At 36.3% G+C, this 25,955-nt stretch overlaps 5 protein-coding genes across 5 annotated transcripts; 3 read left to right on the forward strand and 2 right to left on the reverse strand.

The window, feature by feature from the left end:
* Positions 1 to 5,412: 5,412 nt before the first annotated feature.
* Positions 5,413 to 7,050, forward strand: SAPINGB_P002713 (uncharacterized protein; the record flags this gene model as incomplete). Its single annotated transcript, XM_031997431.1, has 1 exon — positions 5,413 to 7,050. The coding sequence occupies one exon, from the start codon at positions 5,413 to 5,415 to the stop codon at positions 7,048 to 7,050; it is 1,638 nt and encodes a 545-aa protein (XP_031853322.1).
* A 424-nt stretch (positions 7,051 to 7,474) lies between these two features.
* SAPINGB_P002714 (uncharacterized protein) lies at positions 7,475 to 14,500 on the reverse strand (the record flags this gene model as incomplete). Its single annotated transcript, XM_031997432.1, has 1 exon — positions 7,475 to 14,500. The coding sequence occupies one exon, from the start codon at positions 14,498 to 14,500 to the stop codon at positions 7,475 to 7,477; it is 7,026 nt and encodes a 2,341-aa protein (XP_031853323.1).
* Positions 14,501 to 16,761: 2,261 nt separating this feature from the next.
* Positions 16,762 to 19,698, forward strand: SAPINGB_P002715 (uncharacterized protein; the record flags this gene model as incomplete). Its single annotated transcript, XM_031997433.1, has 1 exon — positions 16,762 to 19,698. The coding sequence occupies one exon, from the start codon at positions 16,762 to 16,764 to the stop codon at positions 19,696 to 19,698; it is 2,937 nt and encodes a 978-aa protein (XP_031853324.1).
* Positions 19,699 to 19,816: 118 nt separating this feature from the next.
* SAPINGB_P002716 (uncharacterized protein) lies at positions 19,817 to 20,470 on the reverse strand (the record flags this gene model as incomplete). Its single annotated transcript, XM_031997434.1, has 1 exon — positions 19,817 to 20,470. One exon carries the CDS (start codon positions 20,468 to 20,470, stop codon positions 19,817 to 19,819), a length of 654 nt encoding a protein of 217 aa, XP_031853325.1.
* A 1,257-nt stretch (positions 20,471 to 21,727) lies between these two features.
* SAPINGB_P002717 (uncharacterized protein) lies at positions 21,728 to 24,670 on the forward strand (the record flags this gene model as incomplete). The annotated part of the gene is made up of 1 exon (XM_031997435.1): positions 21,728 to 24,670. One exon carries the CDS (start codon positions 21,728 to 21,730, stop codon positions 24,668 to 24,670), a length of 2,943 nt encoding a protein of 980 aa, XP_031853326.1.
* Positions 24,671 to 25,955: the final 1,285 nt, after the last annotated feature.

The raw sequence follows: 25,955 nt of genomic DNA on the forward strand, positions 1-25,955 counted from the left end.
AAATTTAAATGGCTTTTGAGTGCATATTAAAGTGAATGACTAGGACCACAAAGAACTCAATACAGTATTATCTAACTTTTAAACCACTCTATTTATTGAAACGATTTTACGAAGTTATGACCAGCTATTTTGAAAATTTCAAAAAAAAAAAAAAAAAAAAAAAAATTTCTTCATTTAAGTCAATATTTTTTGTGAGGAAAAAAATACATAAACAAGATATTTAAGACAAAGAAAACAAAGATTTCCTACATTAGTTATTGGGGTCATAATGCAGACAAAAGTTTAAAAAAAATCTTTTCCGTAGGCATAGTAGATTGATTGGTGTATACATATCCACCAATTAATCTGCTTGAAAATTCTTAAAGTTTACTGCTTGATACTCCTTAAAGATTAAGATTTCACATTTAGTCACATAATTATTTTAATAATCAATTAGATTCAAATGTTACAAATATTAGTTTTTAATATTAAAATAATAGAGAAAGACTTTTCAAGTAACGGATCCGTTAATAACTCCGGAGTTATTTCATCATTAAATCATTTCCTTAATTAACTTTAAGAAAAAAATTGCTTGTTTTATCTTTTTAAAAAAATAGCGGTATTCACAACTCTATTATTTTTTGGTCTTTGAAGATCTTTTGAAATCCACCTTCCCCATAATCATCATATTTTCATAAAGTTGAATAACCTCATAAACTAAGACCAAAAAGTGATTTAAATGATATCCATATGGACTTACCTCGAAAGTTTTTTTTTTCATTAAATTTAGTAAATTTTCCACTTAGGCTAAAGAAAACCCCAAGAGAAAAATAAATTCAGACTTATTTGTTGATTTCATCATCAGATAATATCAAAAAGTGACATTTCCACTATCAAAAATTATCAGAACACTTAATGAAGTATTATTGATCAATAAGAATGTGTATATATATAAACATGCATTTTAGGTATGAAATTTCATTACGGAAAACTTTCCCACTTTCTATTTTAAATAGAGTTTGCAAAACCATAAGTCACTTTAAATATCACTAGAAATTTTTTTTTGTATTGATACGAGAGGTAAATTTAAGTTTTAGTGTGAAAGCAGTGTCACTATGTGGCTTAAAAATAAGCATATTGAAAAAATAGCATTTTTTTAAAACTTTTCACAATAAATGCAAATTTAAAAACAATGAAAAATATTTAACAAATATTCCTTTGTTTTTTTATTTATTTTTAAACTATGTTTCCCGTGTATTTTAAGTAGGAAGTTATAAATAAAAGTTATTGAATTAAGATAATAGTCAGTCGAAATATAATTATATTTAATTATAATTAGTTTTCTAGTTACATCAGCTCACGTTGTTTACTTTGGTCACATAAGATGAACTTCATTCATTTTCTCTTCAGTTATATTTAATTGTGTTGTGCTGATAACGGTGGTGATACTCACTTCTTAGTTTTTGATTATGTTTTTTATATTCAATTTTGTATATTTTTTGTAACAATAATGTAAATTAAAAAATTTCCTAATAATAATAATAATAATAATAATAATAAATAGTTTGCCTTAAATATAGAGATTGTAAAGGAAATAGGGGTCTTATGATTATTCACTGTAGAGAATGAATCTCGGCTAGGAGTTTTATTTTTGTCTAGACTGGTCCACAAGCACCAAATCGCATGACAGACTTGATTAATTAACAATTTGCCGAGTTGCGGCTACAATTTCCTTCACATATGTTACAAGAAATATGATGGAAATTGCAGCCGCAACTTGGTACATTAAGCAGTTACCCTCCAGAACATGCGGTAATCTGGCTTGAACCAACGTAATGTGCTGACCAACAAAGCCAACGGTCTAGAAGTAATGTATCCTTTTATTACTGGGAATGAAATCCAAGACCTTGCTATCTGAAGGTTTCTGACCACTATCCTAATTTAGAAGTGACCCTTTTTTTTTTTTTTTTTCTTTCGTCTTTCATAAACCTCAACTTTTTTGGGCAGCCAAACCACTAGGCCAACTTTGTTTGGTCCTGGGATTTAAAGAGCAACCTATTATACCACCCTTATAAACTCCTTTTTTGTATTTATATTTATATTTGTATTTAAATTTGTATTTAAATTTGTATTTAAATTTATATTCTAGCTAGGTTTTTTCCAATAGGAAATATTATTAAAATATTGGTGGCTATAATGATTTAGCTGTGGGATCCCACAATAATTTGATCTAAAAATTTTGAGCGTCCTAAAAAGCGGCTAAATTTAGTTCTAGCCTGGAAACTATTCTTTTAAATACAACAATCTCTTAGTTTTTAAAGTCCATAAATATGCAAAAAGAAGCTTCCAAGGTCTTGACATTGACTCAAACAATTATTCGTTATGAATTGTCAGAATTTTATTTTTGGGTTGATTTCACTATATGCGTGCCTCTGGTGAAGTTATGAGTGAGGATTAATTATTAAACTCCAATACACCTACCATTTATAAATGCTGAGATTTTGAAACAAATTAATTAGATTATTTTTGTAGATATCCTTATCAATTCATCATTCCTTCTAGCAATGATCTAGTATATATTCTTTCATAGTAAGACTACAGTACAAATTTATACCAAATACAGTTCCTTTCTTAAATATCTTTTGCAGACAAGTGGTGTGATATAAAGCCTTCAGCATGGTTTACTTACATAAAATATCAATAGTAGCATCAATGACTACTGTGGATACAACAAAAGGTGACATAAGTGTACGTTCTGAAATATATACTCTGTCAGATTTAAGTTTTAAAATCAAAATCCTTTTCTTCATTAAACGCGTTGGGGTTTTCATCTTGATAGTAAAAATCATCATTTTAAAATGAAAAAACAATGCTAACCCTGATAATAATATAGTAATGAAATTGATAAAAATAAAAATACAGATTTTTTGTAGTCAATGGTCCTAATGAATAGTAACATTCTTTTTAAACTAACATATAAACAATCCATTAATATATTCGCCAAAATCGTACCTATCTTTACATGAGGCGGGTAAAGGTATAATGCAAAATCCAAAAGCGGCTTTTAAATCTTCAAGAGAAGCACGTGATATGACTTTGAAGGAAACACCTGGACTATCAACCAACATGTCAATATATTTATTTTCATTTAAAGGTTCTTGACAACCAACTCAATTTGTTTGTTTTTATTAAAGAAACCAACCCAGATCTTTTGATTTGGTGAATATTTTTTTTATTCATTTGCAAAATGTATTCACGTGACGATATTTTTTTTATCAATACAGCTTTAAATCAAGGCTCGATGGTTTAGTGGTACAAGCTGTTTTGGCGCTAGTCGCTCCGCTCCTCTCGGATCACAAAGATGCATTATTAAAAGTATTAAACGGGTAGCAAGATATGTTATTTATTAAACATATAATTGTTTAGTATATATTATTGTTAATTGCATAGATTATGAAGTTAAAAAAAATTTAAACAAAATAGGTTTGTATATTCTAAAAAGGTACAATTTTTTTTCTAACTTCTCCCTCAATTCTTCATTCCAATAGAACTTGAACTTTTTTATAACCTTAATTTTCTTTATCGACTTTGCCATTACTCTTTTCACAACCTTCTCGAAAACTTTAGCTTGGTCATCAATTTGGTCAGTTGATTTTAGAGCCCTGTTTGCACATTAAAATCTTTAACAGCAGAAGAAAGCTCCTTGCCAAACGTTTGTTTGTTTGTTTTTATTCAAGGGTTATAGAATTATATAACATAAGCATCTGCGCTATCCTTCTTTTTACATATATGTAAAAAGAAGGATAGCTCAATGAAAAGATATATGGTATATACCATATATCTTTTCATTTTCATAATAAACTTTTAATTTTGCTTCAACATTGCATCTCCAACAGCCCGATAATACGTCCTAATGCCAGTTTATGAGGACCAGGGAGTCAAAACACCAAACCTTTCCATCTTATCACCACTTGTCTTCAACAACCTTATAATTTTATATCTTAATCCTCCTTAGCAGAGATAAAGCTTACAATTTGTTGCAAGTCAAATGAACTGTTTAAGAAAGTCGACTTGTCAGTCTCTGGAGATATCCTTTCAGTTTTTTTCATTCTTCTTGAAGCATATGATACTTAAAGAAAATTTGATGAACTGTTTCCAACTCTTCACATTTGCAGTTGTAACTATTCTTTTCAATTCCGAACCTCTTAACCCATGGGCCAAAATTGCGATGGCCTGTATAAAACCGAGTACTGTTACTTAAGATCCTTGGACTATCAGTCCATTTCGACTCCACTGCGATATTGCAATATTGTGACATCACAGATCCTTATTACTATTTCAATTCATTTCTTGCCATTCTTCAAAATTACAATTGTCTGATTCTGTTGTTGTTTCAATGTAAGACTTACTTCTCCTGCGTCCTCGTTTTTCATCCTTCTTAATCATCAAATCTCGGTCATCTTTCGCCAACATATAAGGCGTAGTTAGCTTTTCAATTGGAGATTTCTCAATAAATTTTAACAAATGACCATCAATAGGATCAGTTTTGCTAACATTTGTAGGTGTAAACAAATAAATTTTTGTGTTGCCGTAAATTTTAGTCTAATTCTATATGGCATAGTACCTGCTGCCTTTAGTAATACCGCAATAGGAGTTGTGCGATAAACATCAACGATTCTTCTCAAAGCCATAATCTGCATCACTTCCAACTTGTGGATTTCTCTTTTCTCGATTTTCATCATTAAATTAATATACTGTTTTTGGGCTATGGATTGATATATATGAATATTGAAGAATAATTCTCGCTAGTACTAGCAACGGAAAGCACTACTAGTGGTGATCAGAGTAATTTTTGGCCAATTTCGGGTTCAATTCCCGCTTGTGTATCTTCTGAGCAAGTTAATACATACTTTTATTTTTTACTTTAATTTTCAATCTCCCTAAAGTAAATTTAAGAGCATCATATCAATTTCATATCCTTCACTTGTAGATTTTAAGAGAATTTTAATATCTAGCATTTTAAAACCTTCTTAGTTTTTTTGATTATTTTTAAGTATTCTTATCACATATTTATTTCACCGCTTAAATTGGAATATATGATATTATAATATAGCTAATTAGCTATATAACAGCTTAAAGAAATAGAAAATCATGTAATAAAATAATTAAAAATTTCAAAACTCAAATATCCAATTTATTTTTTAATGTGTTTGTCCCTTCTGTACCAACAAACGTTCTAAAGGTTGATGCTCCATATAATTAAACCACAATTCCAATATCACATGATACTGTTTCATTGCCACCACTTTGAAAAAGCCCTCATCGCTATTTAAGTTAAATTTTTTTTTTTCCAACATTTATATTAATTTCCTTCCTATCTCAACAAGAATAATAACGAAAAATAAAACAGGCAAAGAAACCCATCCAAAAGCCATGTCTTCGCAGAAACGACTCTTCGATTCGTTGAGCGGTAACCTCGGCGAAATCAACCGGATTGTTTCCGAATATGCATCGAGCTCAGGTTCAAACGGTGACCTTGTCATTCCCCGCGAGCATGTCGCTACCCTAATCAATGTACTCGAAGTAGCCCAAGGCAAAATTACCCGTCTTGTAAAAAAGGCTAAGCGACCAGAACAAAAGTTCAGCGACCCTTTATGGCAACTTCTTGACAACCATACATGCGTCGAGCTCACTGGATTTTCAAAGATTGTTGTGGAGGAAATTGCAGACGCTCTTACAGCCATTGATGTTCACAGCGCTTGTGGCCACCGCATTGGTCGCCGCGAGGCTCTTTCTATCACCCTATGCAAGTTTCACAGAGACTGTGCAACTGGAGACTTTCTCGAAACTTCATTTGGCCGTCCGGCCTCCGTCATATCAAAAGTTGTGAACCATGTTATCACAGCCGTCATGGGTGCTTATCGCAACCTTTTATCTCTAGGCTCAAACCCCTATCTCTGTGAGGAGCGTGTACGTTCCTATGCAGCAATGGCCCGGCTTGAAAAACCTCCATCTCCTGCAGGTTCCATTCCATACTATGTTAAAGATGACCGACCGCACTCCGCTAAAGAACTTAAACTTGCTGAACAACGCGACCACATTTTTGCGTCCCTAAGCACTCGCAAAATCCGTGTTCACGTTCCTATCAAAGAAGACTGGGAACCATACATTGACCCAGAAACACGCAGTTATATCATCAGATATGTCTCCGTGGTCGCTCCTGATGGTCTTACCATTGGTCTTTATGGTCAATGTCCTGGCCAAGTCACCGATGTCGGCGTTTTGCACCAAAAGCTTGCAAGCAGAGACTTGGCCCGGTTTTCTTATCAAAAAAAGACCGAAAACGGCACCGTTGGCGATGAAAAGGAACAGTTTTATCTTTACGCTGGATGGATGTTTGACGCTGTTGAAGACGACGTTGATCTCTCTGAGGGAATCATCACATCTAAGATGCTCACCCAAGATTATCTTGAAAGCAACAACTTAGCACAGAAATTTGTCATTGGACCAAACCTCGAACCTAACTCTGGTGACATGCTCTACCGCTGTGGTGCTTGCCGCCGCAGTCTCAAGTACCAACTTGACGACCCAGATACCTGGCGTACACCCAACAATCTCGCCACCTACACAGGGTCTTTCGAGGTTCAGCACTGGTGGTCAGAAAAGCGAACCCGCGACCGCATGCGTCAACCTGGCGAAGACGATTTTTTGTGGCGATTAAAGTTTGTTTCGTTCAGCGCTGGGGAAGATATCCAAGAAAAATGGTGCTCTATGTCTCAAAACCGCAGTCTCGACTACTCACAGCGTCACGTTGACGACAAGATTAGGTTCTGTGTCCTTTTCCTTAACATGGTTCGGTGTGTCAACCGCACGCGCTCCGAGTTTGACGCACTCCCGCCAACTCTTCACTCCTATCTCGATCGCGTCCGTTCAAAAACTGCAAATGATAGCGACCCTATTGCCCCCCCAGAAATTGATCGCGGATCGGAGGACTTCATTCAGGAATGGGGTGGAATTCCGCCTCCCTCAAAGCGCGAATTGCGCCATATCCCACCTCGGTGTAGGGGGTAATTGTGATGGAAATAGCTGTCTTTTTCATTATTTTTTTCATTCAAGACCGAAATAATATTTGGATACAATACTCTGGTTGAACCAGTCTTAAGAGGCTAACATACCTCATGTTTATACCATGTTTCAAAGTGATTTTAAATTGAAAGAATTAACAAGAGTGTCTCGGAAATGTGATAGTGAAAACGTCAAGACATTCAGAATTTTTTATGTATATTAATAACCTAATTAAGTTAAAGCTAGATAAAAATAATTTTAACAAAGTATTCAATAGTAATTAATTTTTTATTTGACTTCATAGTTGGATTGCAAAGATAATTACCCAACTTAAGTAAATTAATTTTTTTTATTTTAAATTATATTAAAAATGCATTAATTAAATTAAACTAGCAAAATAAAAACAAAACGAGATGAAAATATATTTCTTTTAAATAAACAGAACTAACAATAATGCAATAAACACTAAAGCTTCATTTTTCAATGAAATACCTGAATTGGTTTGCTCAATGATTGTCGACTCTCCAAACACTGGCGTTTGTGTGTCATTACTTGTTGAAACCGCTGAGCTTGGGCTTTTCGAAACTATAATGTCTGTAGTAGGAACTGTAGTGATTTCACTTTTTTCTATAGTTAACTCTTTAGGCTGTGTAGAAGAATTAGCTACTACTTGCGACGAACTAAAGATACCGCTAGGTGAAGCGGAAACCATAGTGTTTAAACTAGTGATGAGAGAATTACTTGCTAGTGGGCTCTGCATTTCCTGTAAACTAACAGAGGTTTTAGGTATCATAATGGTGGTCGCTAAGCTCGTAGTTAAACTTTCTAAAGAAATTGAAGGTTCAACAACTGTAGAAACAACTGTTTGGGGCTCTTTCAGTGTTGTGATAATACCAGATGAGGTAGTCATATAAGTGGTAAACCTTGTGGAAGTTTGAATCAAGGTTTTACAATCAACGCATGTTTTAATGGTAGAACCACCTATATTTAAAAAAATAGCATCAGTAGAAACAGAAACTCCCAGAGATTCACCTATAGTTACAGGTGTTTCAAAAACGATATGAGTGGTTTCCCAAGGTTCTGTAACAATTTTATCAGATAATGATGTCGTATAAGCAGTAAATGCACTTTCTGTCCTTTCAAAAGTCCTGCACTCTAAGCACTCCTTATAAGTTTCATGGACACTACTTTTAATCGATGATTCAATTACTATGTAAGTGAAATCACAAGGCTCTGTGATAGTAACAGTTTCTGATCCAAAGGTTGTGGTAAAAGTAACAATTTCAGGTTTTGTAGTGGTATATGTGAGGCAACTAATGCATGTTGAAGTTGGCAAAAAAGCAGAGGTATCCATTTTTGATTCAAAAACCACATATGTGGATTCGCAAGGTTCAGTTACAGTGACAGTAGATGCCCCTAAAATTGTTGAGAAAGTGGTAAACCCAGATTTTGTTGTAGTATAAGTGGTTTGAGCTGAAGAGGGTATAATAACAGAAGTAGGAGATGATTCAACTACAATATAAATAGACACAGTAGGTTCTGTAACAGTTACGGGTAATGTTCCTGATAATTCTGTATACGTCGTAAGCCTTGTCTTTGTCGTTGTACATGATTTGCAACCGTTGCAAACATTACCAACTGTAGTGGTAACTGTATTGACATCACCCCCGGAAATGGCAGAAGACTTAAAGATTGTATATGTAGACTCACAAGGCTCACTAACAATCAAAACTACATTTCCCGATGTTGTAATGAATGTAGTGATTTCGTTCTCTGTAGTTGTATAAGTCTTGCATAATGAGCAAGCTTCAGTGACAGTCGTTTCTCCATTATGAGTGACCACGGTGTAACCAGATTCGGGAAGCTTGGTGACTTCTGCTGTAACAACAACTTCATGAGCCGTAGTAATAGTGGCTATTTGATTATTGGGTAATGTGGAGGTGATTGCAATAACTGTTGATACGGTAAAGGTCTTAGTGGAGCATTTAGTACAAGGCTCAGTGATAGCGTAAGTGGTTTCAGAAGCAATGACAATTGTTTCAAAAGTAGTTTCACAAGGCTCAGTAACGGTGGCGATAACTGTTCCTTCAGTTTTGACAAATGTAGTTGATTCTGTAATGGTAGTGGCTAAAATGGTAGTTGTTAAAGCAACAGGCTGAGAAGAAGTTTCTGCTAAAGTGGACAAAAATGTGTCGGATTCGATGAAAAACACACTCTCACTAGATAAACCACTATGCTTAGCATACAGTGCGGTGATGACTTCTTTAATAAACTTATCAAAAACTGGATAAAAATAATTTACTAAGCTATTGAATTCTTCACTTTGAGACGCATAGTTATTGATGACAGATTCGGCTAAACTAAATGAAGGGGAGATAGTTAAACGCACCAAGGATTCCACCAACGAAGGGTCTGCATAGTTTTGAATTTTGCTGATCAGCAAAAGGAATTCAGAGTATGATACCTGGGTAAACCAATTGAGTAAAGTATTTGTATATCGTGTAAATGCAACAGTAGCTTCTTCAACAGTTGAAGCACGCTTAAATAAAATACTTCCATCAAATAAAACAGAAAACAGAAGAGTTGACAAATCACCAAGCTCATTAATGTAAAGGTCGACAATTGATTGAACAAGTTTTGTTAGGGTATCAAGTGAACTCAAATTTAAAGAAGCTTTAAGAATAGCTGTAATAATAGATTCCATAAAAGATTGGCTTGATGCAGAGGATGAAGTTGATGAAATTTCAGCTAAAGGTTCATTGGAAGATGATTCAACTGAATATTCTGTAAAAGTTAAAGCAATATCTTCAATGGATGACTCAATAGATGATTTCACCAATGATTCAAAAGGAAACGAAAAAGAAGAAAATAGAATTGATTCCGCGGATAAGGATTCAGCAAATGAAGAATCAGAAAAGGATTCAACAGAAAAATATTCATCAGAAAAAGATTTCGCAGAAGAGGATTCAGCAGAAAACAATTCAGCAGAAAAAGACTCAAAAGACGATTCAGGGGTAGAATACTCAGCAAAAGACGATTCAGCAGAAGACAATTTAACAGATGACAATTCAACAGATGAGGGTTCAGCAGAAGACGATTCATCATAAGACAATTTAGCAGAAGAATATTCAACAGAAGAAGATTCAATAGAAAAAGACCCAGAAGACGATTCAGCAGAAGAAGACTCAGCAGAAAACAATTCAGCAGAAGATGATTCAGCAGAAGATGATTCAGAAGACGATTCAGTAGATGACGATTCAGCAGAAGACGATTCATCAGAAGATGATTCAGCAGAAGACGATTCAACAAAAGAAGATTCAGCAGAAGAAGACTCAGAAGACGATTCAGTAGAAGACGATTCAGTAAAAGACGATTCAGTAGAAGACGATTCAGTAAAAGATGATTCAGCAGAAGATGATTCAGCAGAAGACGATTCAGCAGAAGACGATTCAGCAGAAGACGATTCAGCAGAAGACGATTCAGCAGAAGACGATTCAGCAGAAGACGATTCAGCAGAAGACGATTCAGCAGAAGACGATTCAGCAGAAGACGATTCAGCAGAAGAAGACTCAGAAGACGATTCAGCATAAGATGATTCAGCAGAAGATGATTCAGCAGAAGACGATTCAGCAGAAGACGATTCAGCAGAAGACGATTCAGCAGAAGACGATTCAGCATAAGACGATTCATCGGAAGATGATTCAGCAGAAGAAGACTCAGAAGACGATTCAGCAGAAGACGATTCAGCAGAAGAATATTTAACAGAAGATGATTCAGCAGAAAACGATTCAGCAGAAGATGATTCAGCAGAAGATGATTCAGCAGAAGACGATTCAGCAGAAGACGATTCATCAGAAGATGATTCAGCAGAAGACGATTCAGCAGAAGACGATTCAGCAGAAGACGATTCAGCAGAAGACGATTCATCAGAAGATGATTCAGCAGAAGACGATTCAACAAAAGAAGATTCAGCAGAAGAAGACTCAGAAGACGATTCAGTAGAAGACGATTCAGTAAAAGACGATTCAGTAGAAGACGATTCAGTAGAAGACGATTCAGTAGAAGACGATTCAGCAGAAGACGATTCAGTAGAAGACGATTCAGCAGAAAACGATTCAGCAGAAGATGATTCAGCAGAAGAAGACTCAGAAGACGATTCAGCATAAGATGATTCAGCAGAAGATGATTCAGCAGAAGACGATTTAGCAGAAGACGATTCAGCAGAAGACGATTCAGTAGAAGACGATTCAGCAGAAGACGATTCAGCAGAAGATGATTCAGCAGAAGACGATTCAGCAGAAGATGATTCAGTAGAAGACGATTCAGCAGAAGACGATTCAGCAGAAGAATATTCAACAGAAGAAGATTCAATAGAAGACGATTCAGCAGAAGACGATTCAGCAGAAGAATATTCAACAGAAGAAGATTCAATAGAAAAAGACCCAGAAGACGATTCAGCAGAAGACGATTCAGCAGAAGATGATTCAGCAGAAGATGATTCAGCAGAAGACGATTCAGCAGAAGACGATTCAGCAGAAGATGATTCAGCAGAAGACGATTCAACAAAAGAAGATTCAGCAGAAGAAGACTCAGAAGACGATTGAGTAGAAGACGATTGAGTAGAAGACGATTCAGCAGAAGACGATTCATCAGAAGACGATTCATCAGAAGATGATTCAGCAGAAGAAGACTCAGAAGACGATTCAGCAGAAGACGATTCAGCAGAAGAATATTCAACAGAAGAAGATTCAATAGAAAAAGACCCAGAAGACGATTCAGCAGAAGACGATTCAGCAGAAGACGATTCAGCAGAAGAAGACTCAGAAGACGATTCAGCAGAAGATGATTCAGCAGAAGATGATTCAGCAGAAGACGATTTAGCAGAAGACGATTCAGCAGAAGACGATTCAGTAGAAGACGATTCAGCAGAAGACGATTCAGCAGAAGACGATTCAGCAGAAGACGATTCAGCAGAAGATGATTCAGCAGAAGAAGACTCAGAAGACGATTCAGCATAAGATGATTCAGCAGAAGATGATTCAGCAGAAGACGATTTAGCAGAAGACGATTCAGCAGAAGACGATTCAGTAGAAGACGATTCAGCAGAAGACGATTCAGCAGAAGACGATTCAGCAGAAGATGATTCAGAAGACGATTCAGTAGATGACGATTCAGTAGAAGACGATTCAGCAGAAGACGATTCATCAGAAGACGATTCATCAGAAGACGATTCATCAGAAGACGATTCAGCAGAAGAAGATTCAGCAGAAGACGATTCAGCAGAAGAAGACTCAGAAGACGATTCAGCAGAAGAAGATTCAGCAGAAGAAGACTCAGAAGAAAACTCAGAAGAAGAATCAGCAGAAGACAATTCAGAAGAAGAAAATTCAGAAAAAGAGGACTCAAAAGAGGACGAATATCCATAAATTGAGCTAGTAATCGAAACCAAACTACTCTCAGAATCAAGGAGGCTTGTTGTTAGTTTTAATGACGACGATACTGGACAGGCATCCAAATTTGCCCAAAATATAGTTGAACAAAACCCGCCACGTAGTGTCTGAACATAAAAACTATAATAATTGCCAACTGAATCAAAATTTTCCGAGCAAAAAACAAGATATTTAAGTATATAATTGTTTCTCTCGGAAAAATAATGGTAAGCTTGGGAGACTGTGTTAGAATTAAGTTTTGAAAGCATTAGATCTAATGCAGTAATGCAAAGAGCTTCGTCGTAAATATCCACACAAGGCTGAGAAGATAGGTATTCCTGAAGTTGATCATACTCTGCAGAAGCAGTTGAAGCGTCTACAGAAAATGTAGGAGTAGCTGGTGAATTTTCAATTGTTGTTGAGTAAATGGGGACGTAGTCTGAGTGATAGCGGCAGTTTGGTGTATTTACATAATTGTCTCCAAGACATTGTTTTATACTAGCCAGTAACCAAATCGAATTAAAGAAGTCATATCCATAATCACCAAAACATCCAAGACATATTTGGCTGTTGTTAAATTGATCACCCTCTTCTGATATGTCCTCACAAATAGTGTCGCGATTTTCAATAGCATAAACGTTAAGACTTGAGCATAAGCGGAAACATTGGTTAAATGTCAAGGAGTTGATACAGTAATTGGTATTGCGGCGATGCAAAGAAGGGGTAGTTTCATCTCGTTTTTTTTTCCCACATCCTCTATTAAAATTAAAGGAAATCGAAGGAACCGGTAAAACTGGTTCACTATCAATTTCTGAATTAGTACCTTCACTAGACGACTCAAAATCAGAAGAAGAAAAAGAAGATTCAGTTGCAAATTCAGTTATAGAATCTGTTAAAGACTCAAATGAAATACTGGAGGAGTATTCAATTTCTGTTGACGATGAATCTGAAATAGAAGAAATTAGTGATGAAGAAATCTCGGATGAATCAACTAAAGAAGATTCGAATAAATTTTCAGAATTAGAAAAGGAAGAATAATCAACAGAGTTTGAGGAAGATACTGGACATGCTTCCAAGGATGAGAAACCGAAGCCATTGCAAAATCCACGAATAAAGTTATATATGTAAAAAATGAATGTCTTACTGAGAGAATCATAGTCATTTGTGCAAAGTATAAGGTATTTGATAATGTAGTTGGAATTTTCTAAAGACGTAAAGTGATTGTTTGCTTGAGCTACAGTATAAGAATTAAGTTTAAAAAGAACTAAGTTCAAAGCGTTACTGCAACTTGATTCATCGTAAACATCAACACATATTTGAGAAGATAGATATTCTTGAAGTTGGTCATATTCATCTGAAGCAGTTGAACTATCGACAGAAAAATTAGGAGTAGCTGGAGAGTTTTCGATTGCTTCAGGATAAAGGGTAATAAAGTATGGCTGATCGTTACATTCATATGATTTTCGATAGTCATCTCCAAAACAGCTTTTTAAACTGGCTACAAGCCAATTAATTTGAAAATAGTCGTATCCATAGTTGTCAATACATAAGCGGCATACTTGACTGTTGCTAAATTGAGAACCCCCTTCAGCTAAATCACTGCAAATAGTGTCAGGATTTTCGATTGCATAAACACTAAGGCTAGAGCATAACGATGAACATTGATTAAATGTCAAAGCCTTATTAATACAGTATTGAGTGTTGTCATCGCGCAAATTCAATAATTGATCAGTATTTTCTCTTTTTTTTTTTTGACAACCCATTCCAAATTGATAAGAAATAGAAGGCTTGGGCAAATTGGGCTCGCTTGAAAAATCAGAGGTAGTATATTCACTGGAAGATATTTCAGTTGTAGATTCATATGATGTTTCAGTGAAAGAAAAGGATTCCTCGGAAGAACTTAAAGATATGGAGTCATAAGTAGAATTAATAAAAGAAAATTCTAGGCTTTCTTCAGAAATGACTTGAATAGAAGACACTATGGAACCAAGCTGCAATAATACAGCTGCTGACAAAAGCAAATGCATTCTTCATTATAAATGAATAATAATAATACTAATTAGTATATTTTAATGTCAAGCTGAAACTTACAGGTTTTCAGCAAAAATAAAATTATAGATGACGTAGACTTACCTATAATTTTAATCAGCCTTTTCCAAACGGGTTTTTTCTTTTTTTTTTTTCAAAAAAAAAGTCTTATTCAAATAATTTATACACAGATAAGAAATAAAGTTGGAAATAGGTAAGTAAAGTCAAGTTAACTAGATTAAGAGTGAAAGAAGGATGAAGGAAGATATAAGGAAGATTGAAAGAAAAAAATTTTTTTTTTTTTATTTTGATAACATTGCACTTCTCCTTATTGAAAATGAAGTATAAGCCAAACACATATTATTATACTGGTTGTCTACTATTGAGTACAAGCAGAATTCATGTTTACTTTCCTTCAAAAATATTGCTATCACTTATTTATGGACAATTTTCATGTGGCTAAATAGTACCTTAAAATATCATTTGTCAAGCAAATTAGAAATGAAGGAATTTATTAATGTATCAATTTTAAATATGATAATGGTGATTAAAAATTTCTAAGATTGTAAAAATATTTGAATATTTAATTAAGAGTAATATTCGGTTTTATATATTTAGATAGTTTGAATTTTATTTTCTCTCATTTAAAATCATTTTTTTTAGATGTTGAAAAAAAAAAAGCCAAGATTATATAAACCCACGGAGTAAAGCATAAGATATTTATTTTACTGCTACTATGATCAATTAACACTTACTAAACGGTTGGCAACCACATGAAACAAAATTATCTTAGATAGTTTTTTAACTAAGCTTCTTTTAATAAACTGATAACAGAGCCTTAGGTTGATAAAAAAAAAGATATATTGGAGTGTAGTTATTTTAATTATTAGAATGAATTCATTTAATAATCTGAATCCGTTCGCTTGTTTATTTATTTGTTTGTTTTTATCTCCAAAGATAGAAATTAATCCCCTCGTCAGTCTGTAATTTATTTATCAACATTGATTTCCTTTAACAATCTTACATAACTAATTAGTTATAATTAGCAATTTTTAATAACTCTGTTTCATAATCCTTAAATTTAAATAATTATGTAACACAGAAATAATAATAGTGAGAAAAAGAGTCTCAACATTACAGAACCCTTATTATAAACATGTTGATCTTTGAATTGATATGTTAGAATTGGTAACTTATATGTATATAAGTTAATATATTAATACTCAGAAGTCAAATGAATACTAAAAAAAATAAATATTTATTACTATTAATAGTGAAAACCCAAGTAAACGTTTCTAATGAAGCCTTGGAATAAAAACAAAATTTATCTCTAAACATCGAACAAACCTATTGAAGGCTAGTCAAATGAGATAAATGGTCTTCTGATATATTCTTTATTATTTGAATTTTTTTTTAAAAAAAATTTATTGTAATTACAGTTATTGTAATTTGAAATTAAAGAACTGAAATTAAAAGTTCACTGTTAAGTATCTTCGGTTAACAAAGGGTATCTCGAAACGGTAAAATATTGTGAGAATGTTTTATTTAAACGTCAGATTACACAACATTTTTACAAGAGAATTGGAATGACATAAATTTAAAAAAAAAATTTCTAAAAAAAAAACCCCCAAGTTCTTGAATATATATATTTTTTTTTTTGAGTCAAAGTTCATAGAAATCCTCTATTTAAAGTCTGTACTTTTAAAAAGAATTTTATGCAAAATCACTACTTTTTTATGCTATTTGAAACAACTTAGTGATTTGTAAGAAAACTAAGGGCCTAATATTGTAAATCTATATTTTTGGTTTGTTGATTTTTGGAATCATTTCCAAATCAAAGAAAGCTCGTTTTAGTTTTTTTTTTTTATCGAAGATATAGAAAATAATTGATGGGACAATTTTATTTTTTTTGACAAAATTACAACCAAAAAAAAAAAAAAAAAGTTAGTAAATCAGTTCAACATCAATTTGGGATTTTTTTTGCCAAATATTTGGGGCTGAGTTTGCTAATGGAGAAACATGTGATTGCAGTGACGTTTCTGGTGCTTCCCCACAAAAAAACTTTAAAAAAAAAAAACTTTAAAAAAAAGAAATGTTATTTATTTTTCTGGAATTTTTTTTTTTTAAAAGTCTCTATATGTCCCGTGCATGCTTTTTTTTTTTCTTTCTTTTTTCTTTCCTATAAATTTCTTCTTTTCATTTTTTTTCTTACTTTTTCCTTATTCATTACACTACAACCAATATTTATAGCATCACCACCATGAATCCATACTCCAATCCTGGAATCTCGCGGTTTTTACGGCGCTCCGCAACAGCAACAACAGCACTTTCCACTCCAGATACCCATGAGCCTACAAGCCCTGACCGACCTCGAATCACCATTCCACGAACGCTTCGGGGAAGTGGTAGCCGCTATCCCAACATTAATAACAACAGCAATAGCCGAGAGAGTATCACAGGTATGGAGAATTTTCAACAATTACCACCTGATGAGATTATGGATGATGGAATGACACCCATCTCTCCCGCGCTTTCATGTAATGATTTTTTTGGTTCAGACCCTGTACAGAGCCTGGATGGGGCAGTTACAAGAAAAAAATCAACAAAGGATGATATTGAAGAACAACTTATTGACAGCATGTTTGAACAAGAGTTTGTTCAAAATCCAGACAGTGCCTATCATAAACCTATACCAAAAAAACGAGCATCAAAGAATAGCAAATGGGCGACACCTGCAATATCTACTGATCATATGGTTTTTTGCCATGATGACAGTTTATGTCCACCACCACCATCACCACATCCTTCACAATCTGAAACCGAATCACCACGAAAAACTGGGCTATCAAAGATATCCATTCAAATCCAAAAAGAAGAGTTGGCAAAAACTCCTCGACTGTTACCCCAACGAGTAGAACAGATAAAATCAACGCAGCCATCTTCTCCGGAAATCACACCTACACCTAGCAATACCAAACTACAGCCAAGTAAAAAGGAAAGGAAAGGACTACGGCATTCAGACTCGGCAGAATACCTCCCGGAAAGCCCAGTGCCGTTCTCTCCACTCACACGAACTCCTTTATTTTCTGTCGAAGACTATGCAGCATTTACTAGTCGACTCAGTCGCGACCAAATGCGTGCGCTACCATTCAGCGTGCGGCGCAAACTGAAAGCTTTACTTGTAACAGGCACCGCTTCTGAAGCCGATGCAGCAGCAGTTTCAGAGCACTTGGATCCTTTACTCTACGTTTCTGGGGTGCAGCCACTGCGTAGTTTATTACCAGAGGAAGCGGAACAGCTAACTAACCAAGCAACCGAGGCAACAGCCCTTTTTGATGAAGATAATGGAGGTCCTCTTTCTCCAGCACAGTCTAATAGTTCGTTGTCTTCGTTTCCAAGTGCCACACCATTTTTACCTTCTAGTCCGATTGCCATACAAGAGGCTGATAGCACAGGTCCTATTCAGTTTATGGCACGTCCGCGGAGGAATTTATCTTCACCAGTCAACAACAATGGGGACTTCATTTTGTCACCATCGTCCTATTCGTTACAACGACAAGTTTCACAGCCGCAAATTTCTACATCTTTTGGTGGAACATTAATACGAAAACAAGGACGAGCAAATACTGTTTCGACATTTAATGCATCACGACCAGGTAGCGAAGGTGGCATTGGAGTTTCGTCTGCCGCTGCGGCTGCACTTTCACGAACATCTTCATTTCGACATCGCAGTAGTAACAATAACAGTCTTGCAGACTTGTTTGGAAGTGGGCAATCGCCGGCCATGCAATTTTTGTCACGGTTTGGATCGGCAACGAACAGCCCGCAAGTAAGCCGGCGCGGATCTATAGCTGGAGGGTTAGGGTCAGGTGCTACTGGATCCGGGGCTGCACTTGCCGATAGAGAACTTGGGATGGAAATTGGAGAATATATTATAGGCAAGCAAATTGCACATGGAGGATTTAGCCAGGTGCGCGAAGCACGAACAATCGATGAAGATGGACATGAGGTTGTGCGCGCTGTTAAGATAATGGATACGCGTGCCACAATTCTTGATGATCGGGTGGTTTCTGCTGTGGAACAAGAGCTTGCATCAAGAGCTGAAGGCACTGAGCAACCCGAAGCTGCAATTGTCACGGAAGCCGTTGCAGAGCGGAGCGCACAACTGCAAGCACAGGTAGATCACGAAGTTGTGCTGTGGAAAGCCCTTGACCATAAAAATTTGCTCCGCTTGAGAAGTGTGACAGAGCGTGATGGACGTGTTTATTGTTTTGCTGACAAAATATCTGGAGGAACTCTGTATGATCTTGTTCGTGCTGAACACGGGGTTGGTTTGTCGCCTCGACGTGTTGTGGGATTTGCCCGTCAGCTTTCGGCAGCACTTTTGTATCTGCATGAAACAATGCGGATAGTTCATCGAGACGTGAAGCTGGAGAATTGTCTTATTGAAGACGGAACACATCTGCTACTATGCGATTTCGGAATGTCGGACTATTTTGCGGACGAAGACGGGGACTACATTGATGACGGAGAAGCCCGTGGTGATAAGAAACTGGCTGTATCGCAATCAGAGACTGAAAAGAACATACAGACAAGTGCCCGCGGCCCGAAACCTCGTTCAGGAAAGGTTGTTGGTCCAGCAGAGACATCTTCAATAATGGATCATTATCACAAACGAAGTAGTGGCAAATCGCGGCCACAATCAGTATCATCGGGGGGATCATCTCGGTCTTCATCTCGCCGCGGGTCTACCGGTGGTCTCCGCGGAAGTATAAGTGCCGGCCCGAGCAGCACAAGCAGCGCGGATGATGGCGAAGAGCACTTTGGATCGTTTCCATATGCATCTCCAGAAGTTTTGGAGAGTTCAGTTCCTGTATATGCACCAAGTGTTGATATGTGGGCTTTTGGCGTTGTAGTGTACGCGCTTGTTATGGGCGACTTGCCTTGGAGCCATGCGTTGTTGCCAGTGCTTCGAGAACGTATAATACAAGGAGTTTGGGATGAGCGCGGTATTTTTCGGCGCATGTACCGACGAACGTTGGAAGAAGAACGGAAAACAACGACTGACGAAATTGCTCGTGAATGCGCGCATGATCGCGCTTACAAGACTGTGCACTTGTTAAGGGGTTGCTTTGAAAAAGATCCACGGCAGCGGCTAACAATACGCCAGGTAATTGATGGAAGATACTTAGATTGAATGTAATTATATATATATATATATATATATATATATATATATACATATATATTTATGTATATATATATTTTTTTAATAAAGCTATATATATTGTTTATTTTTTTCATGTTTATAATATCTATTCGGATTTATCCTGGTCCTTTTTAAGCTGGGCTTGACGCTTCTTCTTGACAATGATGTTATTGTAAGTAACAAGGAAGAAAGCAAAAAGAGAGAAGAAGGGAACCCATGCGTGTTCTGGAATGAATTTTTGAGCAAAGGCCATAACCAATGGCGATGAAATCCAGGATGATTTTTGGACTGTCAGGAAGGCCTGCTTCCAAGATGCATATACTTGGGAAAGAGAACGCGCACCGGCGAAAACAGACATAAAGATGAGGAAAACTGAGTTCTGGATAGGAGTGACGAGGAGCTGAGAAGCCACAATCTGAGCAATTTTCCACGCACCACCAGTCTTTCCTTTAAACGCGCGTTGGAGGGCATTGACGAGATAGTGAGATAAAGGTGCTGAAACAAAAAACCCGTAGAGGGCCATCTTGGGCACGCGTGCCGAAATATAAGAACCAGTCTTGGGGTCCTTTTCGCCAGCGACATATGAAGCGAGGATTTCGGAGAGAGCATTTAAAGTGGCAGATGTGATTGCTTTAGTACGAATGGGATTAGTTTGAAGTTCTATGAGATACTGTTGGAGCAGGGTATCTTGTGATGGAGGAGGGGGTGGAGGTGGCAGAGCAGCCAAAGCAATGGTATTTTCAGAGTCAGGTTTGGACATTTTGAATGATTAATTGAAATAAATTGAAAGTTTATGAGATTGATTTGAAGGCTTAAAATTTGTATGAGTGGATATAATTGGCTATTTTCTTAGCTCTTGGATTGTGGCTGGCAGATGGAAAAAAACAAAAAAAAAACAAAAGAAAGGTACAAATTTATGAAAAGGTAAAAGATTGTAGAAACTGGGGAGTTTGCGGAGTATTTATATAATATATATAACAGGCTTACACACCCACACACACCCAAACTAATTACGCACACTCACGGTATAGGTTTCACAGCATACCGAGGGCACGACTGGGTTTCCCCACTCTTTAAAAAAAAAAAAAAAAAAAAAAAAAAAAAAAAAAAAACTAGCCTTTATGTGGGGGAAACTTGGCAGGGAGGGGATTCAATTTTTTTTTTTTTTGAGCGGAGGTTTGAAAAACATCAATGGATAGAAAAAAAAAAAAAAAACACAAAAAAAAATGGGCAGAGCAGCAGTTTTAAAGAGTTGAAAAATAAAAAAAAAAAAAAAAAGGTGATCAAGAGGGGGTGAACCGGTCGACAGGAGAAAACCAAAGAAGACTTGGAAGTTGAGAGTCAGTTAACATAAGTGAAACAATAAAAAAAAACAATAATAAGAAAATAGAAATTTGAATGCGAACGAAATTCTATTTGAAAGTTTGTAGGTAAAAGAAATGTTAAGATAAAAACCGGTGGTAACGATGGTCATAGTCGGTCTTTCGGTTATAATTAAGCAATAAGCTTTAAGCTTTAAGTAGTAATGGTTAAAGTCTAGTATTTGTGTAACAAATATGTAACAATTTAACCCCAACCCTTAATTCATGTTTTTAACACTGCCACCATTTTTTTCACATCTCAAAAAAAAAAAAAAAAAAAACAATAAATAAATAAATAAAAGTACCGGCAGTTTTAGACATTTTTCTCCCCCCCCCCCGAGGTTGCCAAAAAAAAATAAAATAAAAAATATACTCCAGTCCACGGACTGTAAAATCACCATTACAGACTATTTAATTTTCATCAGATCACAGGCCTTTTCTCTTTTTTATTTTTTTTTTTGGCCTTTTTAACACTTGCCCGTCTCTCAAAGACGCGTTTTTTTTAAAGCGACGCGTTACTCACTTTTGAGACATATTCTAGTACTTTTGTTTATTTACCTCTTTCTATTTTTTTTTTTTATTATAATACATTTACCTTTTAATTTTCTTATTTATATTTATTAAATATTCCTTAAATTCCATTTATATCTTTATTCATGCCAGATTCTCCCGATAATGTCGACGCGCACGCGTCGCGACCCAAATCAAAATCGCCGCCTGCGTCACCAAACGGCTCTTCTGTCCACACCGCGGCCAATGCTGGCACCAGTTTCCCACCAGAAGAAAAACAAGAAAAACAAGAAACTTCTCCACTACCACCACCACCACCACCACCACAACTACAACAACAACAACAATCACAACCAAGTTCATCTATAAGCCCTTCTCAACAGTACAAGCCAGCAACAAACCAATTGCCTAACAAGACACACACTGAAGAACTCCCAGATGTTCCAATGCCTGACATAAGTCCTGTCTCTGCTCCTGCCGAAGGTTCTACTACGGCTTTTGAAAAGAATGTGACCCCTGTGGCCCCTCCAGAACAAACTGCAACAACCTCAACCTCAACTTCAACAACAACTAAAACAGAAGACGCGTCTAAACTAGCAGAATCTGAAAAGACTTCAGAAACCAAGTCTAAACTTGATGAAGATAAGACTTTTATTGTTACTGAGTTTTCCCAGGACAAACCTGAAACAGAAAAGCAAAATGACAACGCACAACTAGATGCGCCAACTAATACTTCGACAAATAATTCTGCAGACACTACTACAAATATCTTGGGTAGCGTGCAATTGGAAACCAGTGCCTCATCCAGTAATCTGAAAACTTCACTTCCAGACACTTCAAAAACCTCTCAAAAAACAAATTTAGAAAAACCGTTGGAGTCTGCGGTGGAGATCCCGCAAACAACTGAAAAAAATCAACCAACAGATAAACCTTCACCAGACACTGATCCCAAAGCAGCAGATTCTTCGTTATCTCAAATTTCCCAATCCACTGCAGATACACCGATTGTGACTGGTATATCCACTATCAAATCTGAAAAGGAAAAACAATCAACTTCACAACCAGGGCAACAGCGACAACCAGAAGCTACTGTGCCCGGAACAACAGAACCATTGACAACATCAGATGTCAAGAGAGAAATTACAATTAGCAAAACAGCTCCTGCTGTTGTATCCACACGCTCAGTGTTGCTTTCTGATATTCCACCACTCAAGGAACAGGACCATAGCGTCACCCTGGCTTCAACCTCTATTTCTGGTGGTGCAGCTGAACCAGAAAAACGTTTAATCCAAACTCATGCAATTGTTATACCGTCCTATGCTTCGTGGTTTGCACTTGATCATATTCATGAAGTAGAACGTCGTTCGCTGCCTGAGTTTTTCAACCGCCGCAATCGTTCGAAAACCCCTGAAGTATACCGCAAATACCGCAACTTTATGGTCAACACGTACCGTTTATCTCCTGCTGAGTATCTCACTGTGACTGCATGCCGTCGCAACTTACTCGGTGATGCTGCGACTATCATGCGTGTACATTCATTTCTTGACAAATGGGGCATTATTAACTACCAAGTTGGAGTTGAGCAACGACCTCAAAACGTATTCCCGCCTTTCACTGGCCACTGGCGCGTTTTACAAGATACTCCACGCGGCTTATTTCCGTTTAAATTTTACGAAGGCATTAAGGATCCTCAGGCAGCATTATTACCTGGTGGAAAAACTATGGCTGATGTGGCTGCTAAAGCGACAACATCATCGACAACATCAACAACATCAACACCAGCAGAACCACCCGCTACTACAACAACGACGACGACGACGACAACAACTACCACTACTTCTTCAACAACGGCTACTACAAAAACTTTATTAGAGAGCCCCAGTAATGTTTCTTGGACAAAGAAAGAACTGCTAAAGCTTCTTACTGGTGTGGAGAAATACTCAAACGATTGGATTAAAATTGCCGAAACAGTAGGCACCAAAACAAAGGAAGAATGCATTCTCAAATTTCTTTCGCTATCAATTGAAGATCCATATCTCGATTCTACACTTCCCAAACCCAATGGCGCGTCGAAACATATTCCTAATGGCTCCTCCAGCAGTAGCACTAACAGTAGCAGCATAGCCAATGGACAAGCCTTGAAGTCTGAAACTACATCAACCGTTTCCGGTTCGTCTCGACCCGTAAAACGTCTGAAAACAGAAGAATGTTCGTCAACCAATCGTTCTTGGGCTGACCGACTTGGTCCCCTTAAGTACAGCATGCAAAACGTGCCATTTGCACAGGCAGAAAATCCTGTTCTGAGTGTGGTAACGTTTTTAGCTGGCCTTGTTGACCCGCAGGTTGTTGCTGCGGCCACAGGTCGCAGTGTGAAGCAGATTGCAGCGCAACTGCGAGCCGAGGCAGGCGAAGAAGAGGAAAAAGCAGAAGACAAGATAGAAGAAAAGACAGAAAATAAGAAGAAGGATGATAATAAGGTGGATGCAGATGGTGATGTTATTCTTGACGAAGTCGCCAAAGAAGATGAACCCACTGCTAAAAAGGATCTGCTGGATACCGCAATAGGTGTTGCATTTGGATCTATTTCTGCTCGTTCGGAGGTTTTACGAAGTCGTACTGAGCGGCAACTGTACACAGACCTCTACACTTTACTATCACAGCAAGTTTATAAGACTGATCTAAAACTTGGAAAACTAACAGCTGTTGAGAAACAGGTTGAGCGAGAACGACATGAGCTTGATCGTGAGCGGTCACAAGTGTTTGTAGACCGACTTGCACTCAACCGCAAGGTGGCCAAAGTAGATGAGATTCTTACCCGTGCGACAGCTGCAGCCTCTTCTGGAGATAGTGAAGGCCAACGCAAAGCCATTGACGAGGCGTACCGAGCGATCCAAACAGGGACTAAATTGTCGCTGGTGGACCCACTGGCGGCGGGCCCGCTGGCTGGCAGCGTCGGAACTGGAACTGGAACCGGAGCTGGAGCTAAGGATGAAGAATCATCGGCTGCAACAGGAAGTTCTGCGACGCCACAGGATTTGCAGCCGATCAGTGTGGAACTTCCACAGACGTTCCGTTACTGGAGTATATGAGGTTTTGGTTTTAGAATAAGCAGAAGAAAAAAAAAATTATTTGCGACGGCAAGTGTAAAATAGTAAACTAGGTTAATTTGTGGGATGTGAAAAAGTCTGGAATATCAAGAAAAGCTGCCCGCAACAGAACTTTTTTTTTTTTTTGTTTCGAACAAGATAAAACAAACTAAAAAAAAAATAAAAATGAAAAGAATAATAATCTGAATAAAAAAATAAATATAAATAATTTGTATTTTCCTTTAAAGCAAATTTGCTTTGTTCACTGTTCTTAAACTGAAACGAAAACTATACAGAAAACATACTAAAACAATGCACACAATCGCGTTTCTCCGCCGGTATCGAGCCCAATATCTTAAACCCTATCTTACAGATGATGAACGAGCCATTCCTAGGGATCTTTTTGGTAGGAATATTTGCGGTACAATTCTCAATGTTGTTCGTCCTTTGATTATGGCTGTAATTTTTACAGCAGTTGTTACTTCACATGTTATATCTTTTACAAAAAGATATCCTTAAAACGTAAAGCCGTTTTATCATCTTAAAATGAAAGCAACACACTTTATTTATATATATATAATTGGTTTAAAATTTTATTTTCTAATTTATTCTTTTCTTAAAAATCAACCATGCCATATCTTTCTTCATCAGGAGTCCCCCGTTTTGAAGATCATGAAGAAGGAAGCGATGCCAAATTATATCGTTATTCATGGCATATAATAATAGCGATTTCAATGATATCCATAACCTTTCAATTTTGGCATACTGTTTTAGCTCCATTATCACAATATTTTCACCTAATTGTTAGATTATTGTTAGGTATTTGGATTACTGGTTGTGCGCTAAGGATGTTTAAATAAAAAAATTCTTTGCAAAGAATAAAGATACAATCAATTATAATTATTTTTTCTTCTTCATTATTTCGCTCCAATTCACAATCACCTGCGGCACAATCACACATAATTATAGGTGTATTCCAGCACGACCAGGGTCTAAATAAATTAAAATCCAAAACTTTATCTGAATTGGCTCTTTTTCAAAAAATATATTTTTTAAAGAAAAATTTTTTTTTTCATGATTTGTGATTTTTTAAAAGAAAAATAATTCTCCATAGTTGTTTTATTATCCTGAAAAAGAAAATCATCAACCATAATTGTTAGGTTATCTTAAAAAACCATCATTCATATTTTGGATATAGATTAATATATACCTACATAGGTTACTCTAATTCATTTTCATTTATATTCGTTATTTTTATTTTATTTTTCATACTGAGAACAAAGTCTCT

Source organism: Magnusiomyces paraingens (assembly GCF_902498895.1).
Source record: "Magnusiomyces paraingens strain CBS 517.90 genome assembly, contig: contig2, whole genome shotgun sequence".
Lineage (NCBI taxonomy): Eukaryota > Fungi > Ascomycota > Dipodascomycetes > Dipodascales > Dipodascaceae > Magnusiomyces > Magnusiomyces paraingens.